This window comes from Schistocerca piceifrons, chromosome 5, assembly GCF_021461385.2.
Source record: "Schistocerca piceifrons isolate TAMUIC-IGC-003096 chromosome 5, iqSchPice1.1, whole genome shotgun sequence".
NCBI lineage: Eukaryota > Metazoa > Arthropoda > Insecta > Orthoptera > Acrididae > Schistocerca > Schistocerca piceifrons.
This window is the reverse complement of record NC_060142.1, coordinates 643,595,028-643,617,494: the sequence shown is the minus strand read 5'-3', so window position 1 is coordinate 643,617,494 and position 22,467 is coordinate 643,595,028. Positions and strand designations below refer to the sequence as shown.

The window sequence follows — 22,467 nt, the reverse complement described above, 5'->3', positions numbered from 1 at the left end:
AGCAAACTGTCTACCCAACAGGAGGCACTAGCCACATGGCATTTCCATCTTCCATCTCTCTCTATAAGATGGCAAGTATGAGATTAATACTTACCACACAACAGATTACTAGATATTAAAATCAGACATATCTGATCTTTTACTTCAGAACCAACCTTTTTTTAATTTGACAAAACAGAACTTCAAAGAATTTGGGCTACTCCTGAAATCATAATAAAGTTTATTCATTTGCATTTCATTCTATCCTGTCAATTCTTTCATTAAAGGAATCACTAAGACATATCATCAGTCCATTCAACTACTACTCCTTAAGAAATGGGGTCCGTTTTATTTCTGAATGGCGCCACAAGTAACAAGGAATTATATTTCAATACAGATTTACATAGTTGGTTTTCATGTAGAAATTAAAATAAGAAACATCCTAATTTATATGTTTTTATTTTGATTGGAATCCATACAGTTAGAATTTCTTGAAACTCTTCTTTGCACTTGTTCCTTTCGACACTTTTAGAACATTGAAGCGAACAGTTTTACTAAGAGGTCTGCATTCACCAACAGTTACCACATCGCCAATCTCCACATCCCTGTAAAGAAAAAATCCTAATGTAGTACGATGTAAACTAACAAGAAGTTAATATGTTAAAAGATATTTCTCAGATGAAGAAATTTTAATCAGTTTTTCAGAAGACCGTCAATGTTATCATCATAGCTTTAAGGTACTATTAACAGACAAATATACTTCAATTACCTGAAGCAAGGTGATAAGTGGACAGACATATTCCTGTGGCGTTTCTCAAACCTATTATATTTACGAATGTAGTGCAGGTAGTCCCGCCTGATAACAATAGTACGTTGCATTTTCATCTTCTGCACAACACCAGTTAAAATACGCCCTCTGATGGACACATTTCCAGTAAATGGGCACTTCTTGTCTATGTACGTACCCTCAATTGCCTGTGGAGAAAGTACAAGTTTCTGTATGAATGCACTGCAGATGCAATTTTTTCCCAAATGCCTCAGCAACTTAGTATATGTTCTTATCTTAATATTGTTAAGCTTAGGACTAACTGCGTGCAACCAGCAGACCACTGTTTTCCAACACCTCAATCTTTGCTGAATTGTTTAAGCTACCCAAATAGGATGGACTCTCATATGGTTTAGTTTCCAGTTGCAAAACAAACCTGTTACTTTTTACTGTATCAGCACCATAATGTTAAAAAATAGTGTGCAAGTGGCAAAAGCCCAAATGGTCACAGCTTATCAACATCTGCAAAAAAAAAAAAAACCAGACTGATACATTAGCCAAAGCGTGACTACAAGTGGCAAAAGCCCAAATGGTCACAGCTTATCAACATCTGCAAAAAAAACAGACTGATACATTAGCCAAAGCGTGACTAAATAGAGTAACTTTTAGAAATCACGCTCACCTCACCAATGTGAATGAAACTTTGCACAGAGATCCTCTATAGATTACAAACTAAGCTGCACAAAATTTGAACTCTAGATTCAGTGTTGTAGGTTGCTGTCATTGAAGAGCTGCAAGATCTGACAATTTTGACCAAATTTATAACCCCTCTCATCAAATACATAAACCTCTTTATGACTGCTAAATACCATCACCATTTTCTTTATTGTTGTTTCATTAGAAAGAGCAATTCTTTTAGTATTAGATGATATTTTGTTTTGGAGTCCCTCAGGATAAGGAAAATTTTCTGGTAACACAAATACGAGTTATTTTCAGCTTTCTTAGAGCACAATGAACTGTCCTGTATAAACAACAAAAAGTTATCCCCAGTTAGATTAGCCCTTTTCTGCAACAGACATGCTCTCTACATTCAGTGCTGGACATGGCTTTGTTGCCTCTGTACTGCTCACCAGATATGCTACCACTGCTAAGAGATCACCTTCCAGCTAGTATGAAATACTTATTTTGAGAAAACTATTCGCAGAAAAAAATAATTATTTTTGCCATCTTAAGAGTCTGATATCTTCGCTTGATAAAGGACTGAGTTTCTTTTGCTTATTCGTCATATTTACTGTGCTGCATCAAATTTAGTACAAGACTGCACAACATTTTAAAGGGTTTGCAGATGTAAATACACATTGCTTAAATTTTGCTTATGGTCAACTCTGGTTATGTATGAAATGTGGACAAGATATTGAAACATTATTTGAAACTGTCTGCGAATGATATCTCATTTTGCTCTCAAGTTCCCGCTGCAAGGCACCCATTTCCTTCCTTGCACATTGGGAATAATGTTATAACAATCATAATATTTTATAAACAGTTTAAGATATGGGAAATGAAATTTTTGCAAATGATAGCACACGAAAAGCCACATATATTGTACAATAAATACTAGAAGTTTTTACATGTTGAAATATGGCAATAACTTGTCCACAGCAGGGAGAGGTCAATCAGAACATGACACGTACACACAACAGCGCTTAAACAAAAACCAGGAACCACATTTAAATACATCCTTGGCACCTGAGGAACAACGGAGCATGATATGTTAACTCATCTGGAGCAGTCACTCGAAGGATTAAAGAACGTAGCTACAAATATTTTCAGGTTTCATACACAATAATCACTTGTTAAAACGGTGATTTGGGAATGTTTGACAGTAGTATTTTTAAGCTCTCTTTTATAACCTCATCCATAAGTGGTTGTGGTCTTCAGTCCAGAAACTGGTTTGATGCCACTCTCTATGCTACCCTACCCTGTGCAAGCCTCTTCATCTCCCAGTACCTACAGCAACCTACATCCTTCAGAATCTGCTTACTGCATTTATCTCTTGGTCTCCATCTACGATTTTTACCCTCCATGCTTCCCTCCAATACTAAAATGGTGATCCCATGATGCCTCCGAACATGTCCTACCAACCGATCCCTTCTTTTAGTTAGGTTGCGCCATAGCAAAACTCCTTTACTACTTTAAGTGTCTCATTTACTAATCTAATTCCCTCAGCATCATCTGACTTAATTCGACTACATTCCATTACCCTTGTTTTGCTTTTGTTGATGTTCGTCTTGTATCCTCCTTTCAAGACACTGTCCATTCCATTCAACTGCTCCTCCAGGTCCTTCGCTGTTTGGCATAATTACAATGTCATCTGCAAACCTCAAAGTTTTTATTTCTTTTCCATGGATTTTAATTCCTACTCCGAATTTTTCTTTTGTTTCCATTACTGCTTCTTCAATATACAAAATGAATAATATTTGCAGATAGGCTACAGCCCTGTCTCACACCCTTCCCAACCACTGCTTCACTTTTATGCCCCTCGACTCTTATAACTGCCATCTGGTTTCTGTACAAATTGTAAACAGTGTTTTGCTCCCTGTATTTAATCCCTGCCACCTACAGAATTTGAAAGAGTATTCCAGTCACCATTGTCAAAAGCTTTCTCTAAGACTACAAATGCTAGAAACATAGGTTTGCCTTTCCTTAATCTAGCTTCTAAGATAAGTCGTAGGGTCATTATTGCCTCACATGTTCCAACATTTCTACAGAATCCAAACTGATCTTTACCATGGTCAGCTTCTACCAGTTTGAAACTTCCTGGCAGATTAAAACTGTGTGCCCAACCGAGACTCGAACTCGGGACCTTTGCCTTTCGTGGGCAAGTGCTCTACCATCTGAGCTACCGAAGCACGACTCACGCCCGGTCCTCATGGCCTTAATTCTGCTAGTATCTCGTCTCCTACCTTCCAAACTTTACAGAAGCTCTCCGGGAGTGCTAGTTCTGCAACGTTCGCAGGAGAGCTTCTGTAAAGTTTGGAAGGTAGGAAACGAGGTACTGGCAGAAGTAAAGCTGTGAGGACCGGGCGTGAGTCGTGCTTCGGTAGCTCAGATGGTAGAGCACTTGCCCACGAAAGGCAAAGGTCCCAAGTTCGAGTCTCGGTCGGGCACACAGTTTTAATCTGCCAGGAAGTTTCATATCAGCGCACACTCCGCTGCAGAGTAAAAATCAGATTCTGGAAACTTCTACCCGTTTTTCCATTCGTCTGTAAAGAATTAATGCTAGTATTTTGCAACCACGACTCATTAAACTGATAGTTCCATAATTTTCACACCTGTCAACACCTGCTTTCTTTGGGATTGGAATTTTATTAGTCTTGAAGTCTGAGGATATTTCGGCTGTCTCGTGCATCTTGCTCACCAGATGGTAGAGTTTTGTCAAGGCTGGCTCTCCCAAGGCTATCAGTAGTTCTCATGCAATGTTGTCTACTCCCGGGGCCTTGTTTCGGCTTAGGTCTTTCAGTGCTCTCTCAAATTCTTCACACAGTATCGTCTCCCATTTCAGCTTCATCTACATCCTCTTCTATTTCCACAATTTTGTCCTTAATTACATTGCCCTAATATAGACCCTCTATATACTCCTTACACCTTTCTGCTTTCCCTTCTTTACTTAGGACTGGTTTTCAATCTGCATTCTTGATATTCATACAGGTGATTCTCTTTTCTGCAAAGGTCTCTTTAATTTTCCTGTAGGCAGTATCTATCTTACCCCTAGTGAGATATACCTCGACATCCTTACACTTGTCCTCTAGCAATCCTTGCTTAGCCATTTTGCACTTCCTGTCACTCATTTCCGAGACATTTGTATTCCTTTTCACCTGCCTTGATTACTGCATTTTTGTATTTTCTCCTTTTATCAATTAAATTCAGTATCTCTTCTGTTACCGAAGAATTTCCACTAGCCCTCGTCTTTTAACCTACTTGATCCTCTGCTGCCTTTACTATTTCATCTATCAAAGCTACCCATTTTTGTTCTACTGTATTGCTTTCCCCTGTATTTGTCAATTGTTCCCTAATGCTTTCCCTGAAACTCACTACAACCTCTGGTTCTTTCAGTTTATCCAGGTCCCATCTCCTTGAATTCTTACGTTTTTGCACTTTCTTCAATTTTAATCTACAATTCATAACCAATAAATTGTGGTCAGAATCTGCAGTTGCCCCTTGGGAATGTCTTACAATTAAAACCTGGTTCCTAAATATATCTGTCTTACCATTATATAATCTTTTTGAAATCTTCCAGTGTCTCGAGGCCTCTTCCTTGTATACAGCCTTCTTTTCACAGTTCTTAAACCAAGTGTTCGCTATGATTAAGTTATACTCTGTGGAAAATTCTCCAAACGGCTTCCTCTTTCATTTCTTACCCCCAGTCCATATTCACCTACTTTTCCTTTGCCTACTATCAAATTCCAGTCCCCCATGACTTAAAATTTTCATCCCCCTTAACTATCTGAAAAATTTCTTTTATCTCATCATACATTTCTTCAATCTCTTCACCTGCAGAACTAGTTGGCATATAAACTTACAGTGGTAGGTGTGGTCTTGTCTCTATGGGCTACGATAAATGCTGTCATTATGCTGTTCGTAGTAGCTCCTATTCTTAATTCATTATTAAAACTACTCCTGCATTACCCCTATTTGATTTTGTATTTATAAACATGTATTCAGCTGACCAGAAGTCCTGTTCCTCCTGCCACTGAACTTCACTAATTCCCATTATATTTAATTTTAACCTTTTCATTTCCCTTTTCAAATTTTCTAACCCACCTGTCCGATTAAGGGATCTGACATTCATTGCTCTGATCTGTAGAACACCAGTTTTCTTTCTCCTGAGAATGACATCGCCCTGAATAGTCCCCACCTGGAGATCCAAGTAAGGACTGTTTCACTTCCAGAATATTTTACCCAAGACACCATCATCATTTAACCATACAGTAGAGATGCATACCCTCAGGAAAAATTACGGCTGTTTCCTCTTGCTTTCAACCGTCTGCAGTACCAGCACAGCAAGGCCGATTTGGTTAATGTTACAAGGCCAGATCGGCCAGTTATCGAAACTGTTGCCTCTGCAGCTACTGAAAAGGCTGCTGCCCTCTTCTGGAACCATACATTTGTCTGGCCTCTCAACAGATACCTCTCCATTGTAGTTGCACCTATGGTACAGCTATCTCTATCGCTGAGACACGCGAGCTTCCCTACCAATGGCAAGGTCCATGGTTCATGACGGAGGGGGCGGGAGGTGCATAAATACTTCACATCAGGTTCGAGTATTGGCCAAAACTGATGTAAATTCATTTTACCTGAAGTATTAATGTGCATCTGTTTTCCATGTGCATCTTTTGACCAATTATACTTCCTGTGATTTAGTAATGTGAATGCTTGGATAAATTATGTTCAGGAACTTTTAACAATATGTGTAGAAAAATGATCCTGCTTTGGGCAATAATAAAGAAAAAATACAGGTTACAATACTTAGTCAATACTACACCACAAAAACATTTATGATTCCTGTTCCATTCGTATTCTGCCACTTTACATTTTTAACAACTACCATTACTATTTATCGTGATATTTCAGACCGATGATACCAGACAGTGCTGGATGGAATACAAGTACTGGAAGCAGAACCTCAACGATTTTGTAGAACAATTAATATTTCTTCAAGTAAAACTAATAATAGGTATTGACTTTTCTTTTTCTAATGTCATTTATACTGCCAACTATGAGAACCATTTTGCTCATCACATGAGCTTTTGAAAATGCCCCAAAAATTAATTTTCAGGAAACACTATCTTTTTACCCAAATGTTTCTAGTAATTTTTCATGCAACAACATACAATATTTTCATTTTCTGTAAAAACAGTTAAATTTAGGATAAGGTAATAAGTAATTTTCAATTTAAGGTGATATGGCATTCAGAGTTTCCATAATTCACCAAATCTGTTTTGTTGTGTGTGCAGCTATCTGATAGACAAATCACATTGGAAGACTTACACTGTTTCTGAAGAAAGCAAATGACTGGATGGTTGGTCTAATGATTAAAGGGACCAAGCTGTGAGGTCATCACTCCCTCCTACCAGGAACAGGCAAATCAAAATTACACACCAAAGTAGGGCCTAGTTTATCAAACCCAAGAAAAGAAAACCCCAACGTTGACCAGAGGCTGAAGCCTACAGAAAGGACTGAGGAAGAAGAAAAAGAGGTAGGAAACAGTGGGGGCTGAGGTGCCCATTCCAGCTGTCCAGGAAGCAGCCGGAGACCTCCAAAATCAAAGTGGTATGGAGGGACACCCACCACTTACCACAGGCACCAGTCAACAAAAACCAGGAACGACTTGCGAAAAAAAGATGGCAGGAAAAGCACAGGGAAACAGAGGAAGAACACCACATCAAACAGAAGACACAAGAAGGTGGAAGAAGAACAAAAGAGGGGTAGGGCGAGATCTGAGGCAGACCACCCAGCTCAGACAGCTCAGACAGCTGGTGCCCATTCGGGAAAGAGAAAGCAACAGGGCATCTCTAAGGGGACCTCCCTTAGAGAGAATGGTAAGAACCCCTTTCATGAATAAACTGTAAAACCAGATCCACCACTGAAGCGCAGAATGTCAGGAAGATTTTACGAGTCCACTGCAGGGCAGCTAACGTACGCTAGATGCTAGTCGCTTTGTGAAACAAGGTTTTTTTTTCTCAAGAGTATGAATTTGCCCCCCACCCCCCTCCTTGATCTGGGCCTGCTGCAATGAAAGAATCTGGCAGCTTGGGCGCTCCAGTAAAATTTTTCCCGTTAGCATCTAGCTGCTTGCTGCAACTGCTCACACAGCCAACAGCAACATTTCTGTAGCCAGAAGCGGGAGAAGGTACTACTCAACTGCGCATGCGCATGATCCCGCTCTTAACTGCTAAAGCGAATCTAATGTAAACAGTTGTGACGTCACACTCATCCAAGGCAATTTGTTGTTATGGAACATTGCATAGTCTTCCTAAAGCAGTTGACACATTTTGCTGTTGGCAGACGCTTGTATGAGCACTGTGTTTTGTTGCTGTATATGGCGCTTTTCCTTTGCAATTTAAGTTTTCTTTTCGTTTTTCTCTCGTTCATGTTTTATTGCTGCAGTATTATTCTACAGTAGCAGGATACATTAATATCCTTTGTTAGAGTATCGATTCTAGCCAGTCAAAATTACAAAAATTTAACTGAAAACAAAAACAATGAAAAATTCCCGGAATTCTAAAAAATTTCCGAGTTTTTCACGGTTTTCTCTCGGATGAAAAAATTCCCGGGTCTTTCCCAGATCTCCGAGTTGTATACACCCTGATTCTACTGCCACAACCATAGAATGTGTGTAAGGACCACGGAGACAGGACACGAGAAATTGTGGTGCACACAGAGGCGTATATCAGTTGTTTTTCCCTTGCTCTATTTGCAAGAGAAACAGGAAAGAAAATGACTATAGTGGTATAGGGTACCTACCCTCCACCACAGGCTGTAAGGTGGCTTACTGAGTATCTACATAAATGTAGATTGTGAAACTCCTGCCTCCACTAGGAGGCTGATCACTTGGCTAGTCTGAAAGGCACCAGTTTCCAGTCATACTAGTGTATGAGGTCCAGCATCTGTAACACCAAAGACGATGTGAGTCATACGTGAGACTGCTGTAATTTAGATGAACTGGACAAATGCCGTGTAGAGTTGTATCAGAGTGGAGCACAGCTGACACCCCCAGTTGGTGCTGCTGAGGCACTGAAGAGCAGCGAGGTACAACCAACATATCCACTTAAGTTGACAAAAATGGGACAACTATATTAACTGGGCATCAAAGACCTGTCCCAAAGAATGATGGACTTCATCACATTGAGGAAATGCCCACCACAGTACAGATCTGGATGGGGATGGACTGTACAGCAATGACAGACATGCATAACACATCTTGGCAGCCAACAAATGGAAGCCGTGAGTGAGAGCCGAAGATTGCACTCAGTGTATTGCTCCCTGTACTCTGCATTCCGCAACGTACACTACGGACGAACAGAAAGAGAGCAAAAATCATCAGCTTAGAAAGAGAGGGACACCGTAGGCCACACAGCCACCAACAAACCATTGATAGCTACTAAAAAGAAAAGCATGCTCAAAACATTAACCCTGCAGAATCCCATTCTCCTGTAGATAGGAGATGCTAAGGGAGGCATTAACCTGTGCCTAGAAAGTGCAACGTCAATGAAAGTTATGAATAAAAAAAAAAAAAAAAAAAAAAAAAAAAAAAAAAAAAAAAAAAAAAAAAAAAAAAATCAGGAGCAAACCACAGAGGCCCCACCCATGTAATGTTTCACTGGACAAAAGATACATACCCAAAAACTGAAAAGTCAAGGTCACACCAATATTCAAGAAAGATATTGTGTATTTAAAATTAGTTGCAACTTTTGATGCTTGGCTGACTGAGGGGGACATGACGCCATTGCCCGGGCAACACCAACGGTGAGCCGGCTTTCCCTACCAGGCTGCCAGCTGTCCTAACTAAGTGCCCCAGTTGCCACACCATGAATAAACAGCACCACATGATGTCATGCATTAGATGAATTAATGTTCATCAGCTCTCCTTAAAAGTCATATTTACTGGCGTTAGAGTGTTCGTAGTCATCAGGTATTGTGAACAAGTGTTTTGCGTAAGCATTGCATTAATAACAACAGTGCAGTGCATTTGGATACACGATTTTAGTGAAAGTGTCATCCGAGGATACGTTCACTGGCTGGGAAGATAACGTTCTGCTGCAAAACATTCCTTTGAGTTCGACAATAGTAATGGACGAAACACCATACCACTCTTGCGATGCACAAAGCTCCAACAATGCAGTAGAGGAAAGTGCTTATTTTGCTCTGGACACAAAGAAATGTCCACGAGATAAAGTTGAACACAGCATGTATAAGGTGAAGTTAATGAAACTTTTACTACTGTACACGCCAAAAGTTAACGCTATCAGGTCAACGAACAGACTAATGGTAAAGGGCATACTTTCAGCAAGCTTCCTCCGTGTCACACTCATTTAAATCTGACTGAGAATATATGGGCTTAGGTGAAAAGTAATGTCAAAAAACAGCAAGAGGTTGACGCTCACTGAGGTTGGAATGCTGACAAAAGCCACTGCAAATTTTACACTACAGGACTGGTTTTTAGTTGTTGGCCATACCAAGAATTTCGCTGAGGAGTCACTGATTCATGGAGGACTGTAGAGAGTCTTGCCATGTTAAAATGGGCTTCTCTTGTTGAAACACAGCAGAGTTCAGAAAAATTCATCTCACTAACACTCGAATGCAGTTGAATTTGCAACAAAATCATGAAATGGTGCATTTTTAAACTAGGAACTGAGTGCGTCAGGTCAATAGTTTGTGAAATGGCCCATTCCGAGTAAAAAATAAATGTGTGACTTCTTCACTTGTATTGTTACAAAACCCACAGAAGTTCTCGTTTCACCAGGTATCAACTTCCCTCAATAATTACATTATTTCATTCAAAAAATCTGCAGTAACTTGAGTATCTTAGCAGATATAGAAGTTTTGCATATTAATCATATGGCAAAATGCTCTAGTCTGCGTGCTATCATTTGGCAAAATCTTGTTTCGATATCTCAGACCCCTTATGGGATACAAGAGGAATTTATGAATATTTCATTCTAGTTTGTTTTTTTCCCACTGACCATGAGTTCGTGACTGAGTGCTTTACATACATTCCATTTTCTCGAAACTGGAAACCAACAGCAGTATCGCTCCAAGTTTAAAGAATGATTCAATATGTTATCTTCATTTAATACACAGCAACATGTAACATAACTCACCAAACACAATATCTGTTTTTCACTGCAAACTAAGAATTTCTAGCAGTAGTTACCTACTAATGAAATATCACAATAACTGTGGCTATTAACGAAATGATAGGCTTTTCATCATGAAGCTTACTACGATTAAACTTCAAGATGTGCAAGAATGAGAGTATTACTGATTGGTTTCTCTGAAAAGTGTTTGAGAAAGATCTTAGCATGCAGTCAAGCAAACCTGCCATTTTACTGTGGTCACCTGCCAATGCACCTTGAACACACTGGCAACTACGCTTCCTTTCACTCACTCTGCACTGAACTGTCAGAAGTCTCAACTAATTTTAAACGCACTGTAGTAGGAGTAACCCACTAAATTACAGGCCCGTATCATTAATGTCGATATGCAGCACCATTTTGGAACATACATTGTGTTCGAACATTATGCATTACCTCGAAGAAAGCGGCTATTGACACACAGTCCACATAAAGTCAAAAAACATTGTTCTTGTGAAATGCAACTAGCTCTTTACTCACACCAAGTGTTTAATACTATTGACCAGGGATTTCAAATTGATTCTGTACTTCTAGATTTCCGGAAGGCTTTTGACATTGTACCATACAAGTGGCTTGTAGTGTAATTGCATGCTTATGGAGTATCATCTCAGTTATGTGACTGGATTAATGATTCCTGTCTGAGGGGTCACAATTCATAATAATTCACGGAAAGTCATCTAGTAAAATAGAAGAGATTTCTGGCACTCCCCAAAGTAGTGTTACAGCCCTTTGCTGTTCCTTACGTACATAAACGATTTAGGAGACAATCTGAGCAGCCATCTTAGGTTGTTCGCACACAATGCTGCTGTTTATCGATTAGTAAACTCATCAGAAGATCAGAATAAACTGCAAAACAATTTAGAAAAGATATCTGTACGGTGTAAAAGTTGCCAATTGACCCTAAACAACAAAAAGTGTGAGGTCATCTACATAAGTGCTAAAAGGAATCCATTAAACTTCAATTACACAATAAATCAATCAAATCTAAAGACTGTAAATTCAACTAAATATCTAGGAATTACAATTACAAACAACTTAAATCGGAACACTCAGCAAAAATTTTGTGGGGAAGGCTAACCAGGGAAGGGCAGCATGTTTTGTATAACCACGAAATAGGGGAGAGGGTGCCACTGAAATTACACAGGATTTGAGGTGGAAGTGTCATGAGCGAAATAGCAGTCAACGGCTGGCGACACCACAGTGGTGCGTCTGCATAGTATTGCTCAGTGGCCGGCGACACCATAGCGGTGTCGTGAGCACAGTATCGCGCAGTGGCCGGTGACAGCATGTTAATATCTTTTGCATTCTGTTGGTGTTTTGTTTAGTTAACAACAAGTTACACGCGTCAACAAGTGTTTTGTTTTTATAAGTACTTGTGCCCTTTCATCATGGCAGACAAGAGAGACAATAGGATTATTTACAATGAATGCGAGGACGTCTTGTCTGACGTTCCGGACAACTTGGCCAATTGGGAAGAAGACGTTGGATATCGAAAAAATGAAAGTCAAGCAGTATCATAGGAAGATGGTGCAATATGTTGAAGAAGAATTCGGCGAATCCTACGATTGCCAACTGATTCGGCTGAATCATACGAAGAAGACAGTGCACAGTGGTCACACTTCGAATTACCGAGGACCAATAACAAATTTGAAGGATCCCCAGCTCCAAACATATTTCCCAAAGATTCACAGCGTCGAGGATATCATACAAATATATATTGGGAACGACCCATTTGAATATATTAGCAACAAAACCAAAAAGTACTACAGCCAAAATTGCAATAAAAGGAAACTGGATTTCAAAAATGCCAAATCTGTCAATGTTACGGGACCCAACCTTAGAAAATGGTTTGGGCTTGCTATCCTTATGGGAATTGTAAGAAAAGCAAGGATCAATGATTATTGGTCAACAAATCCATTGACAGACACACCGATATTTCATAAAAAGATGTCCTGCAATGGATTCAGACAAATATTATCGTTTTTACATTTTTCCAACAGCAACAATAAACTGGATAGTGCTGACCGGTTTGTCAGTGTGCAATTCGTAATGGATTCTTTTTCGAAAAAGTTTAAAGAAACGTTTAATCCAAGCCAAAACATCTCAACTGATGAAGGAATGTACCGCAGTGTGGACGGTTAAATTTTAAAGTTCACAATTCGTCGAAAATTGCAAAATACAGCATACTCATTCGGAAGCTGTGTGATTTGAGTACGGGATACATTTCCTCATTCAAGATATATTCCGGCGCTGGACAGCCTTTAGCAAAAACAGTGACGGAACGACTGACACTTTCTGATGGAAAGTGGCATAACCTCTGCATGGATATTTATTATAACATTGTAGAACTTTCAGAGTAGATACTTGAAAAGAAAATTAGATTTTGCGGAATGATATGGCAAAACAGAGTATTTCCGGAAAATTAAAGCAAAACAGAGTATTTCCGGAAAATTAAAGCACGCAAAGTCTATGTGTTTGAAGCTTGTCATCAACAGATAGGTGACAACGCCCAGCGACAAGCCAAGTAATCTGACTTAGCGCTGCTGGCGCCAAGCGAATAAATTTGGACGAGACGTGCAGACAGCAAAGTGTTATTATAACAGGCCTGGGCACAAAGCCATCTAAAGGCCAAAAGGTGGTCGAGAGATGGATGCCATTTGCAGTGTTGGTGGCACAACAGTTGTCTTTAACAGCCATAGCTATTTCAATGGTCTACCAAGGGACAGTCTTCCGACGGGGAGAACCCGAAGATGAAGGAATCACAGACGGAGCTGCCGAAATAATCGCATGTGCCAAACTCTGTATGGACTCATCAATGCCATCATGTGATGGAGAGGTTGGGATGGCAGCCAAGGAAAAGGCATACCAATCTGCATTATTAAGACCCACCTGAGAGGGCCTCCAGGTGAGGAATGCTGGAGAAAAGGTAAGACGATTGGAAAGTGATCACTGTCACACAAAACATCATGAACAGCCCACTGAACAGAGGCAAGGACTCCAGGGCTACAGATGGAAAGATCATTGACCAAAAAAGTGCCGTGTGCCACACTAAGTGTGAGGAGGCTCCAGTGTCGAGGAGGCAGAGATCTAGTCCTGCCAACAGGTCTTCAACAATCCGGCTGCGGGCAATGGTCGCAGTACCATCCCAAAGAGGGTTATGAACATTAAAGTCCCCAAGGAGAAGGGAAAGGAGCTGTCTAAGAAGGTATGGTGAGCAGGAAGGGTAGAAGGCCAGGCAGGGAAGGAGGTAAAGAATGCATATTGTAACAGTTTAAATGGATCTGAATGACCAACTTCCAGCACAGTATGAAGAGAAACCCAAGAACTAACTATGTCTGTGTGGACCAAAACACAGACACCACTGGAGGCTCACATAGGACCTATCCGGTTCCGGCACAAAGCTTGGAAGCGATGAAGAGTTGGCGAATGAGTGTACACAAAACAAAATTCCTGCAATCTGACAAGCTAAAGAGCAGAGAGAATGAAGAGTGCAATTTTGGAAGGTGGAAATAATAACCATCACAGTTATAATGAACAATTGTAGTACACAGAACAGCTAAGAATAGGTCATTGTGTCACATCAGTGTCCATCACTGGTATGGACAGAGAGACTCCTATAAATGTTAAGACTGGGCCCTGATTGACATGGAGGGGGCGACACCCCCTGGGACGTCGGAGAGGGAGTGCCTCATTCCGAGATGTATGCATTTTCTTCTTCTCCTTCGAACAGTGATGGGAGGCGTGGTCAGGAAGACAAGTCGCACAAATTTCAGGATCTGAAGAGACCAAGTGGCCTTAGGTCCACAGAGTGTTGGCCCTGGAACCAAGTCTAAGTACAGGCTGCTTCTCTGGGAGACACCGAGGAGGAGGGCTCCTAGAGGGAGCCCCTTCTCCAGCAGGTGCCAGAGAAGAGTGTTTCTTTCCGGCTAAGGAAAAGTTGTGGCTCTATGAAGGGAGGGAACAGAACCACCCGGGAGGAGGAAAGGGAAGGAAAGTAAAAAAGGAGGAAGGAGCAAAGAATGCAATAGAAGCCAAGACTGACAAAGATACCAGATGAAGGTGGTCGAATTTCTGTTGGGCCTCAGTAGGAGAAACACTTGAGAGCTTAGAATTCATCAATTTCCTTTCCTTTTTATAGATCCGGCAAGCAACGAGAATGTGGGCTGAAACAGTTCACGCACTTGGGTTGTGGGGTGCAAGGACTCCCCACATGGAGATGTTTCGTTTGGTTTTTCTTTGATTTAGGGCACAAAAACAACTGGGGTCATCACACGGAGAGGACTGCCACAGTCCCTGTAAATAGGATTTGCTTCACACTGCAAAGATGTGACCAAACAAAAGACACCACAAACAGCATATTAGAGAAGAGATATTTGGTCATCACATCACAATGCTAAACCATAACCGACTTTTCCAGAAGGGACCCCCTCAAAAGCCAGGATAAAAGCACCCCCATCAATGCAACTGTCCTTAGCACCTCTATGGACACCCTGGATGAAATGAACGCTGTGCAATTCCATGTTAGTCCAGAGTTTATCAGATTAAAGGTGAAGGTCCCTGTGGAAAATGATGCCCTGGATCATATTTATGGACTGGTGAGGACTCATGCCCATCAGGATGTCTCTAAGTTTTAGCAAGGACAAAGGGAAGCCGACTGACTGGATTAAGGGGTTATTTCAGTAGTGAACCAGATCCCACCATACTCAATTTTGTTAACTTCGCCAAGCTTATCTTTGATATGTTCTACAGAAAAGCAGTGGTTTGGTCTCCCCATCTGTCCTGGAACAAATCAAGCAATGGGGAAAGTGTTTCACTCCAAACAGAAGGCTAAGGAAGCAAAAGTAAGAGAGAACATTCCTGCCTGAAGATCCAGCTGCAGAAGAGCAACCAGAAGTAAGGAGCTTAGCACACTTCAGTCATTGTTGTGAGTACCAATGCTCCAAAAAGATGAGCAAGCAGTCCTAGGCATATGTGAGGCAGTGAGAGCTCAGATACCACAAGCATGATTCCCATGTTGTCAGGGGCCTCAGGCAGATGGGTACACAACAGCTCCACCATGTCAACTGGCTAGATACGCTGGTGACCTAGCGAGTGGCAGGGGCCAAGTGGGGAAGAAAGGGGAAAGGGGAGGAGGGGGAGAGAAACCCACACCACAGAGTAGTTCTTTTTTCCCAGAAACAATTTAGAAAGGGAGATCAAACCCCAAGGGAAGCAGCTGGGTCATCAAAGGGAAACACTGGTTGGTTGGTTGGTTGTTTGAGGTTAAAGGGACCAAACAGCAAGGTCATCAGTCCCTTGTTTCAAATAGACTCCACTCTGCTAACGGGACATCTCAGTATAGTCAGAAAATAAAACGGAAAAAGGGGAAACGTAAAAGGGCAGTCACGTTGTCATTAGTAAAAACAAATGAGGGAAGTTGGCAAGAGAACGAACCCAACACTATGCTGAAGCAGCATAGGCAAGACCACCTGTGACTTAAAAGGTACAACTGCTGTAATGCAGAAAGTACGTATGGGAATAGAAAAACTAACCAAGCCTTAAAAAGAAGGGGTAAAAACAGAGTAAAAGGGAAAGAAAAGAGGATTCCAGTCAGGGAGGTGAATCGGGAATCTCTGAACACTGCCTACAGTGGGAGACACCCAAACACTCACTGCCCTGCCCCAACACCAGAGGGAGATTAAAAACTTTAAAACTGAGAATAAAAACCACTCTCCCGGAGGAAACCTAGAACCAGAGAGACCATCCGGGAATCGTCAGCCAACACCAAAGGTAAAGTGTGGGTGAGTCTGTACTTAGCACGCAGAGCCAAAAGAAGGGGGCATTCAACCAAAATGTGGGCCACTGACTGGAAGGCTCCACAACCACATAGCGGGGGTGGCTCATCACGCAAAAGGAAACCATGGGTCAGCCTGGTATGGCCAATGCGGAGACGACACAGTGTGGTTGAGTCCTTGCGGGAGAGGCGAAAGGAAGAACGCCATGGGCCTGGATTCACCTTAATGGCACGAAGTTTATTAGACAGTGGAGTAGCCTCCCAAGAATTGGCCCATGACTGTGCAAAGTGGGATTTGATGTGAAGCCGTAAATCCGCTGCAGGAGGGGTTACAGAAAACGGGGGGTAAGTAACTGCTCCCCCAGCCAAACGATCAGCGAACTCATTACCCGGGATACCCACATGGCCCGGGACCCATAGGAAGTCAATGGAACAAGCAGCACGGTGAAGATCAGCGAGATGGTCATGGATGGCAGAGACCAAGGGATGGCGCGAAAAACACCGGTCAATAGCAAGAAGGCCACTCAACGAGTCCGTACATAACAAAACGCGGTTGTGTTGGGATTGTTTAATAAAGGTAAGGGCCCGGGAAATTGCCATCAATTCCGCAGTAAACACCCCACATGAGGGTGGCAGTAGATGATTTTCCGTTCCAGCAAAGGACGTGAAGGCATACCCCACATGATCAGCAGATTTAGAGCCATCAGTGTAAAAAACAACAGCATCCCGAAACTCCCATAAAATTTGGCGGAAAAAGGAACGGAACACCACCGGGGGAATGGAATCTTTCGGACCGCGGCGGAGATCCATCCGAATTCGAGGCCGAGGAACTAACCAAGGAGGGGTGGAGGGGAGGGAGCGAGGAAGACAGGACAAAGAAGGAAGCCGAAAATCACGGTTAAGAGACGCAAGGCGCAGCCCAACCGGTAAACCCGCCCGAGGGCGGGAGTCAGGCGGGCGACGTCCTTGGTCTGGGAATAGGATAGAATAGGAAGGATGAGCGGGAGAAGAACGGATAGTAAGGGCATAAGACACCAGAAGCTGGGACCGCCGAACAGAAAGGGGGGGGATCCCAGCTTCAGGAAACACTGGTGGTTGTGATGGTGGTGGGACGGCAGGAGTTAGAGGAAGAGAATGCAGCCTGGGATAGAAGAAAGGTTACAATAGGTTGGGGCCCTGTGCACATGCCACAAGTACCCACAAAAGGACAGTGGGCCCATAGGGGGAAGAAAGCATGTGAACTGTACTGCAATTCAAATGTCGATTTTGCTGCTAAACTGTGGGCATTACAATTAATCCACATGCAACTTGTGCAGTTAGATATGGAAGGCAGAGACTAACATTATCAGACATTCAGAATTCCTATGAAATGGCACAAGTTTAACAACATACTATAGACAGACTTCTATTTAGCATATGTCATCAGATATTCCTATAACAAAACTCACACCTGTAAAGCATCCAGACATTGCCTCAGTTTGTAAACCAAGTCCACATGACTTGCCAATACCAACAGCACATACAGAATATAAAGCTGATGATGAAACACAGGAACATGGTTTGCTTTCCTCTTCCAGTAACACATCAGATCCTGACTACCAATCTGGACAAGGTATTCATTTAATAAACAATGCTGACCCTAATGACCTTATATCAGACCTGGCACTAACAAAAGTTCAAGCTGAACTGCTCAGTTGATGTATTAAAGAATTTAATTTGTTTGCACTGGGTACAGCTACGCAATGGGTGAGGCTATCTGCTACTATATGAACATTCGATGTCATGTCAAGCCTTGGGGTGGAACAACATTAAAGCATGGCAATTTTTCACTGACTTGCCTAAAACAAGTTTGAAAGCAGCATTAGCACACAACGGAAACAAATATGCATCAATACAGGTTGGATCTGCCCACCTGAAAGAGAGATACAGAACAATGTCAGTACTTCTTGCAAAAATACTGGATCATGAGTTCAAAAGGCATATCTGTGGTGATTAAAAAGTTATCGCCGCTCATCGGAATGCAGGCACATTACCATAAGTACTGCTATTTTATCTGTGTGCAGGACAACAAGGTAGAAAGCACCACTACATAAAGAAATACTGGCAAATCAGAAACAATGCAGCTAGGAAATAAATATGTTCAGTGTGCGCCATTTATTGGCCGTGACAAAATAAATCATGCTACCACCTCGCACCAAGGTGGGCTCATGAATTTCATAAAGGCATTAGATGACAACACATGCTTTTCAGTACCTGTGCAACATATTTCCAAAGTTGAGTTACAAAAAAGTGGTGTGTTCGGAAGTCCACATATAAGGAAGGTAATTGCTGACACCCCCCTCCAAAACTAACTTAATGATACTGAAAGAAATGCATGGATGGCATTAAAATCAATTTTAGCGAATTTCCTTGGAAATTATAAACCTTGATTGTTCGCAAAAATGTATCGAATTGGCTGGTGATTATATGGAAAAGTGAATATTGGTAATTAAAGATCATATTCTAAGTATTAATTCTACATTTGATTTATCAAAATATTCCCATCCAAACCAAATTAATGAAGGTGGAAGCATTACTTTTCATTCAACCCTCATAGAGAAGGGAGAACCGATAGAGGTACTCAGGGTACCCTCCGCCAGACACCTTCAGGTGGCTTGCGGAGTATGGATGTACATGTACATATCTACAGTCACATGAAAGTTTTACATCTGCACAGAAAAGTAACTGCTTGTACATTGACTTTTGCTGTCAACAATGAGGGCTATAGAGCAAGTTCTAATATAAACACATAGCCTAATGCAACCAAACACACAGAATACTTCGATGTGACAGATTCTGACTAAAGATACAACTGTAATACGCACCCATGTATCGTCAAAAATCTCATTACTTCAAACATTAAGCCAGATGAATCAATCACAAATTCAGGGTAACAAAAGTAAGAGACTAAACATCAGGATACAATATGCAAATATCTCTCTACAGTAGTGTGCGAGATTCTTTTCAGGACAGTGAAAATTGGCACTGCAGTCAGGCCTAAAGGTCACTGGTGGCATGGCAACCTTTTCATCAATAAATGTTGACTCATATGCTTATGTTACACCTATTTCAGGTAACAACTCAAATTAGACACATTCTTGAACCAGTCATTTCCCACAGAACCCAGAAAAACACTTGAGAAAAAATACTATTTCAAAACACTTATCGCAGTTTTCTTCAGCAACATATTTCCATGTTAACATAAATGCTCACAAAAAAATTAGAAACAGCAATTTAAGCTACTGGGTTATTCTTCATATGTAATGAAACAGGAAAGGTTACTAAGACACTTTGCACAAAACAGCACAAATCTTAGCATTCTTCAGATTGCTTCCATTATTGGAATGGAAAATTAAGAACATATAATTTATAGAAGATTCTATAAGCTCAGCAGTGTAACTTGGGTAGCTGGTACCCAGGACAAACTTGAACTTTCACTCCCCTGACATCCCATTTCCTGTAAGTCTGTTTTTACTGATTAGTCAGTTTATTCATTTATGGAAATGTTTAGAACTTTGTGACTCAGTAAAAGGTACACATCTCAATCGGTATGCGTGCAACAGTATTTGACAAATATGTTCCAAAATATTGCGCATAAAAATGGTATTTTTCTGGGGCTCATACTTCGGATTCTATTGGTAACAGAGCTAGAGGCCATTTGTACACCCAACAGAAGAAACGTCATCTTAATGTCACTATCTCACAGTGCAAGATACGATTATTACACACTTTTGTAAAATCATTTGAGAAAGATTGCAGAGTATGCACCTCGATTCTGTCATCACCAACCGTTCGAAAAGGTGGCAAACACTGTGGGCCTCTCCCTATAAATGAACAAATTAACTCGCCCAGTGCTTTGGACAGCAATTGGTCCTGCGCATCGGCCACCATATCCTGTGTGGACTCTACCCTACTGGTACACATAACATACATGTAAAAATGTAGTGTCAAATGAAAACATATATAAATGTGTCACAAAAATGGAGAAATTTGTTGCAAAATTAGTTTTGCAACATTTCAATTTCACAAAAACTATCAAACTTTTGCAGACCAATACATTTCTTTTCACATGGGTGACATCCTGCTGCATCAGAGGAAACAAGGTAAACAATAGTGTTAAACAAGAGTGTATTCACATTTTTTGTGCTCCAATGAAGACTTTTTCTGCTGGTTTCCATGTGTATCATACAATACACAGTATAGTACACACAGTCCAAAACAGCACTGCTTGGGGTAGTGGCATGTTCCCCTTTTCACTGTGATTGAGAATCAATGCAAAGCCATACACAACAAATGCAAAATATACTCAATTTTTTGATGCATTGACTCACTTGGCACAGAGAGAGTTTCCATTAAGTAGTTGCAAAAGAAACATCTCTGCCAGCTGGGGGAGGGAAAGTTTTATGGGACTGTTGCTCAATATAGTTCAGTCTAAATCTACTTAGGTTTTCCTTTTAAATGCCTCCACTTCCTTACCTTTTAGTAAGTGTCCTCCAATCCAATCTTTCCCTTCTTTTTCTGCCTATCACTAAACTGCACCGCTATGGAAACGGCACACACCCTGGCTCCCATACCATTGTTATACCATATATAGCCTACATCAAGTTTTAAATTTATCATATTTATGTTGTGAGGTTCATTCATGACCAAGATCACACAACTGTACAACTCACAGTAACTTATATCTGTAATATTAATAACAGCAGCACAAAGAGGGAGAAATGTAATACTAGGCACTTCTACTTTACTAGTGTGACAATAGGGTACTTCAGTATGGAGTTCAAATTATGTGTAACATTTGTTAGAGATTTCCAAGTAGAGAATGGGAGAATGAATAAATTTAAAAAAGAGTACCGCACATGTCACAAAGATTTTTTACTAATCACTGTTCATGCTCACAACTATCATCAAATACCAAACTCTACACAAGAAAAGTTATTAATGGCCTTTGTTTTCAACAGTTTTCCTCACCCTATAAAAGTACACTGCAAGACATAAGCTAACGGCAAACTCCTAGTAGTGTTTTTATCAACATCAAATTAACAGCTATGTCACAAGTCACTGCCAGATCTCTCTTCCTACAAAGTTAACATTCTTATTAAACCAAATACTTCCACATCCCCCCCCCCCCTCTCTCTCTCTCTCACACACACACACACACACACACACACACACACACAGTTTAACCACTAATAAATACTTCTGATATTACAAGATAACCACTGACATAACTAATTTAATGTTACTCAAGAAGAAAAAGATTACTCACAGTCTATTGGGTAAGATTTACACACAGGAAATATGGTAATTGATTTAGGTTGAAATATTTCATTTGATGCAATTCTTGTAATATAAATAAATAGAACTAATATACCTAGTAATAAAATGTTTGTATGAGGAGCTCCCATTTTTAGATAATTAGTAATCTTGCACTAATGTTACAAGAGGTTTTCGGAATGTACCTCAACAGTGGGTTGAACACGACAGTGTGGCACATGAAATTGTGTGTGTATGAGAAAGAACATTTACAGAAAGAACAGCTACAATATTGTTTCTATATTATTTATTGGAACGTAGGTTGTGCTCACTGATCTATGTAGGCCACAGTCGTGGTTGGGTTGGGTGGTGACATTAGGCTGTCGCAAGCTTCAAGAATGGGTTGATTTAAAAGATGATCTGGATACCTGTTGGTTGTAAACTTGACATGGGACTGTAAATACCATGAAGCATATGGCAATAACAATGTCCTGGATAATCATGGGAAGTCATGCCAGGAAAGATTTTTTTATAGCAAATGGCATGAAGATTTCATTTCAATTGTGAGAGAAATAATTTAACATAACAACCTTAACATACTACTTGCTAAGAGTGCATAAAGGAATTTTGGGAACTATTCATTTGCAGAGGCAAATACAAATGAGTAATGAATTATTTAACAGTCGTCTCTCCCAGCTTTTGACATCTGTTGGCATTACTGATGTTTAATATATGTATTC

At 40.8% G+C, this 22,467-nt stretch overlaps 1 protein-coding gene across 1 annotated transcript in view; it reads right to left on the bottom strand.

Annotated features, from left to right (window-relative positions):
* Window positions 1–419: 419 nt before the first annotated feature.
* Window positions 420–22,467, bottom strand: part of LOC124798149 (40S ribosomal protein S11) — a 30,082-nt gene continuing 8,034 nt past the window's right edge. Inside the window, exons 4-5 of the mRNA XM_047261429.1 lie at window positions 749–954; window positions 420–584 (exon numbers count right to left, since the gene is read on the bottom strand). Of these exons, the coding sequence (XP_047117385.1) occupies window positions 461–584; window positions 749–954 (330 nt within the window). The 3' untranslated portion in view covers window positions 420–460. The remainder of the gene's footprint in view (window positions 585–748; window positions 955–22,467) is intronic.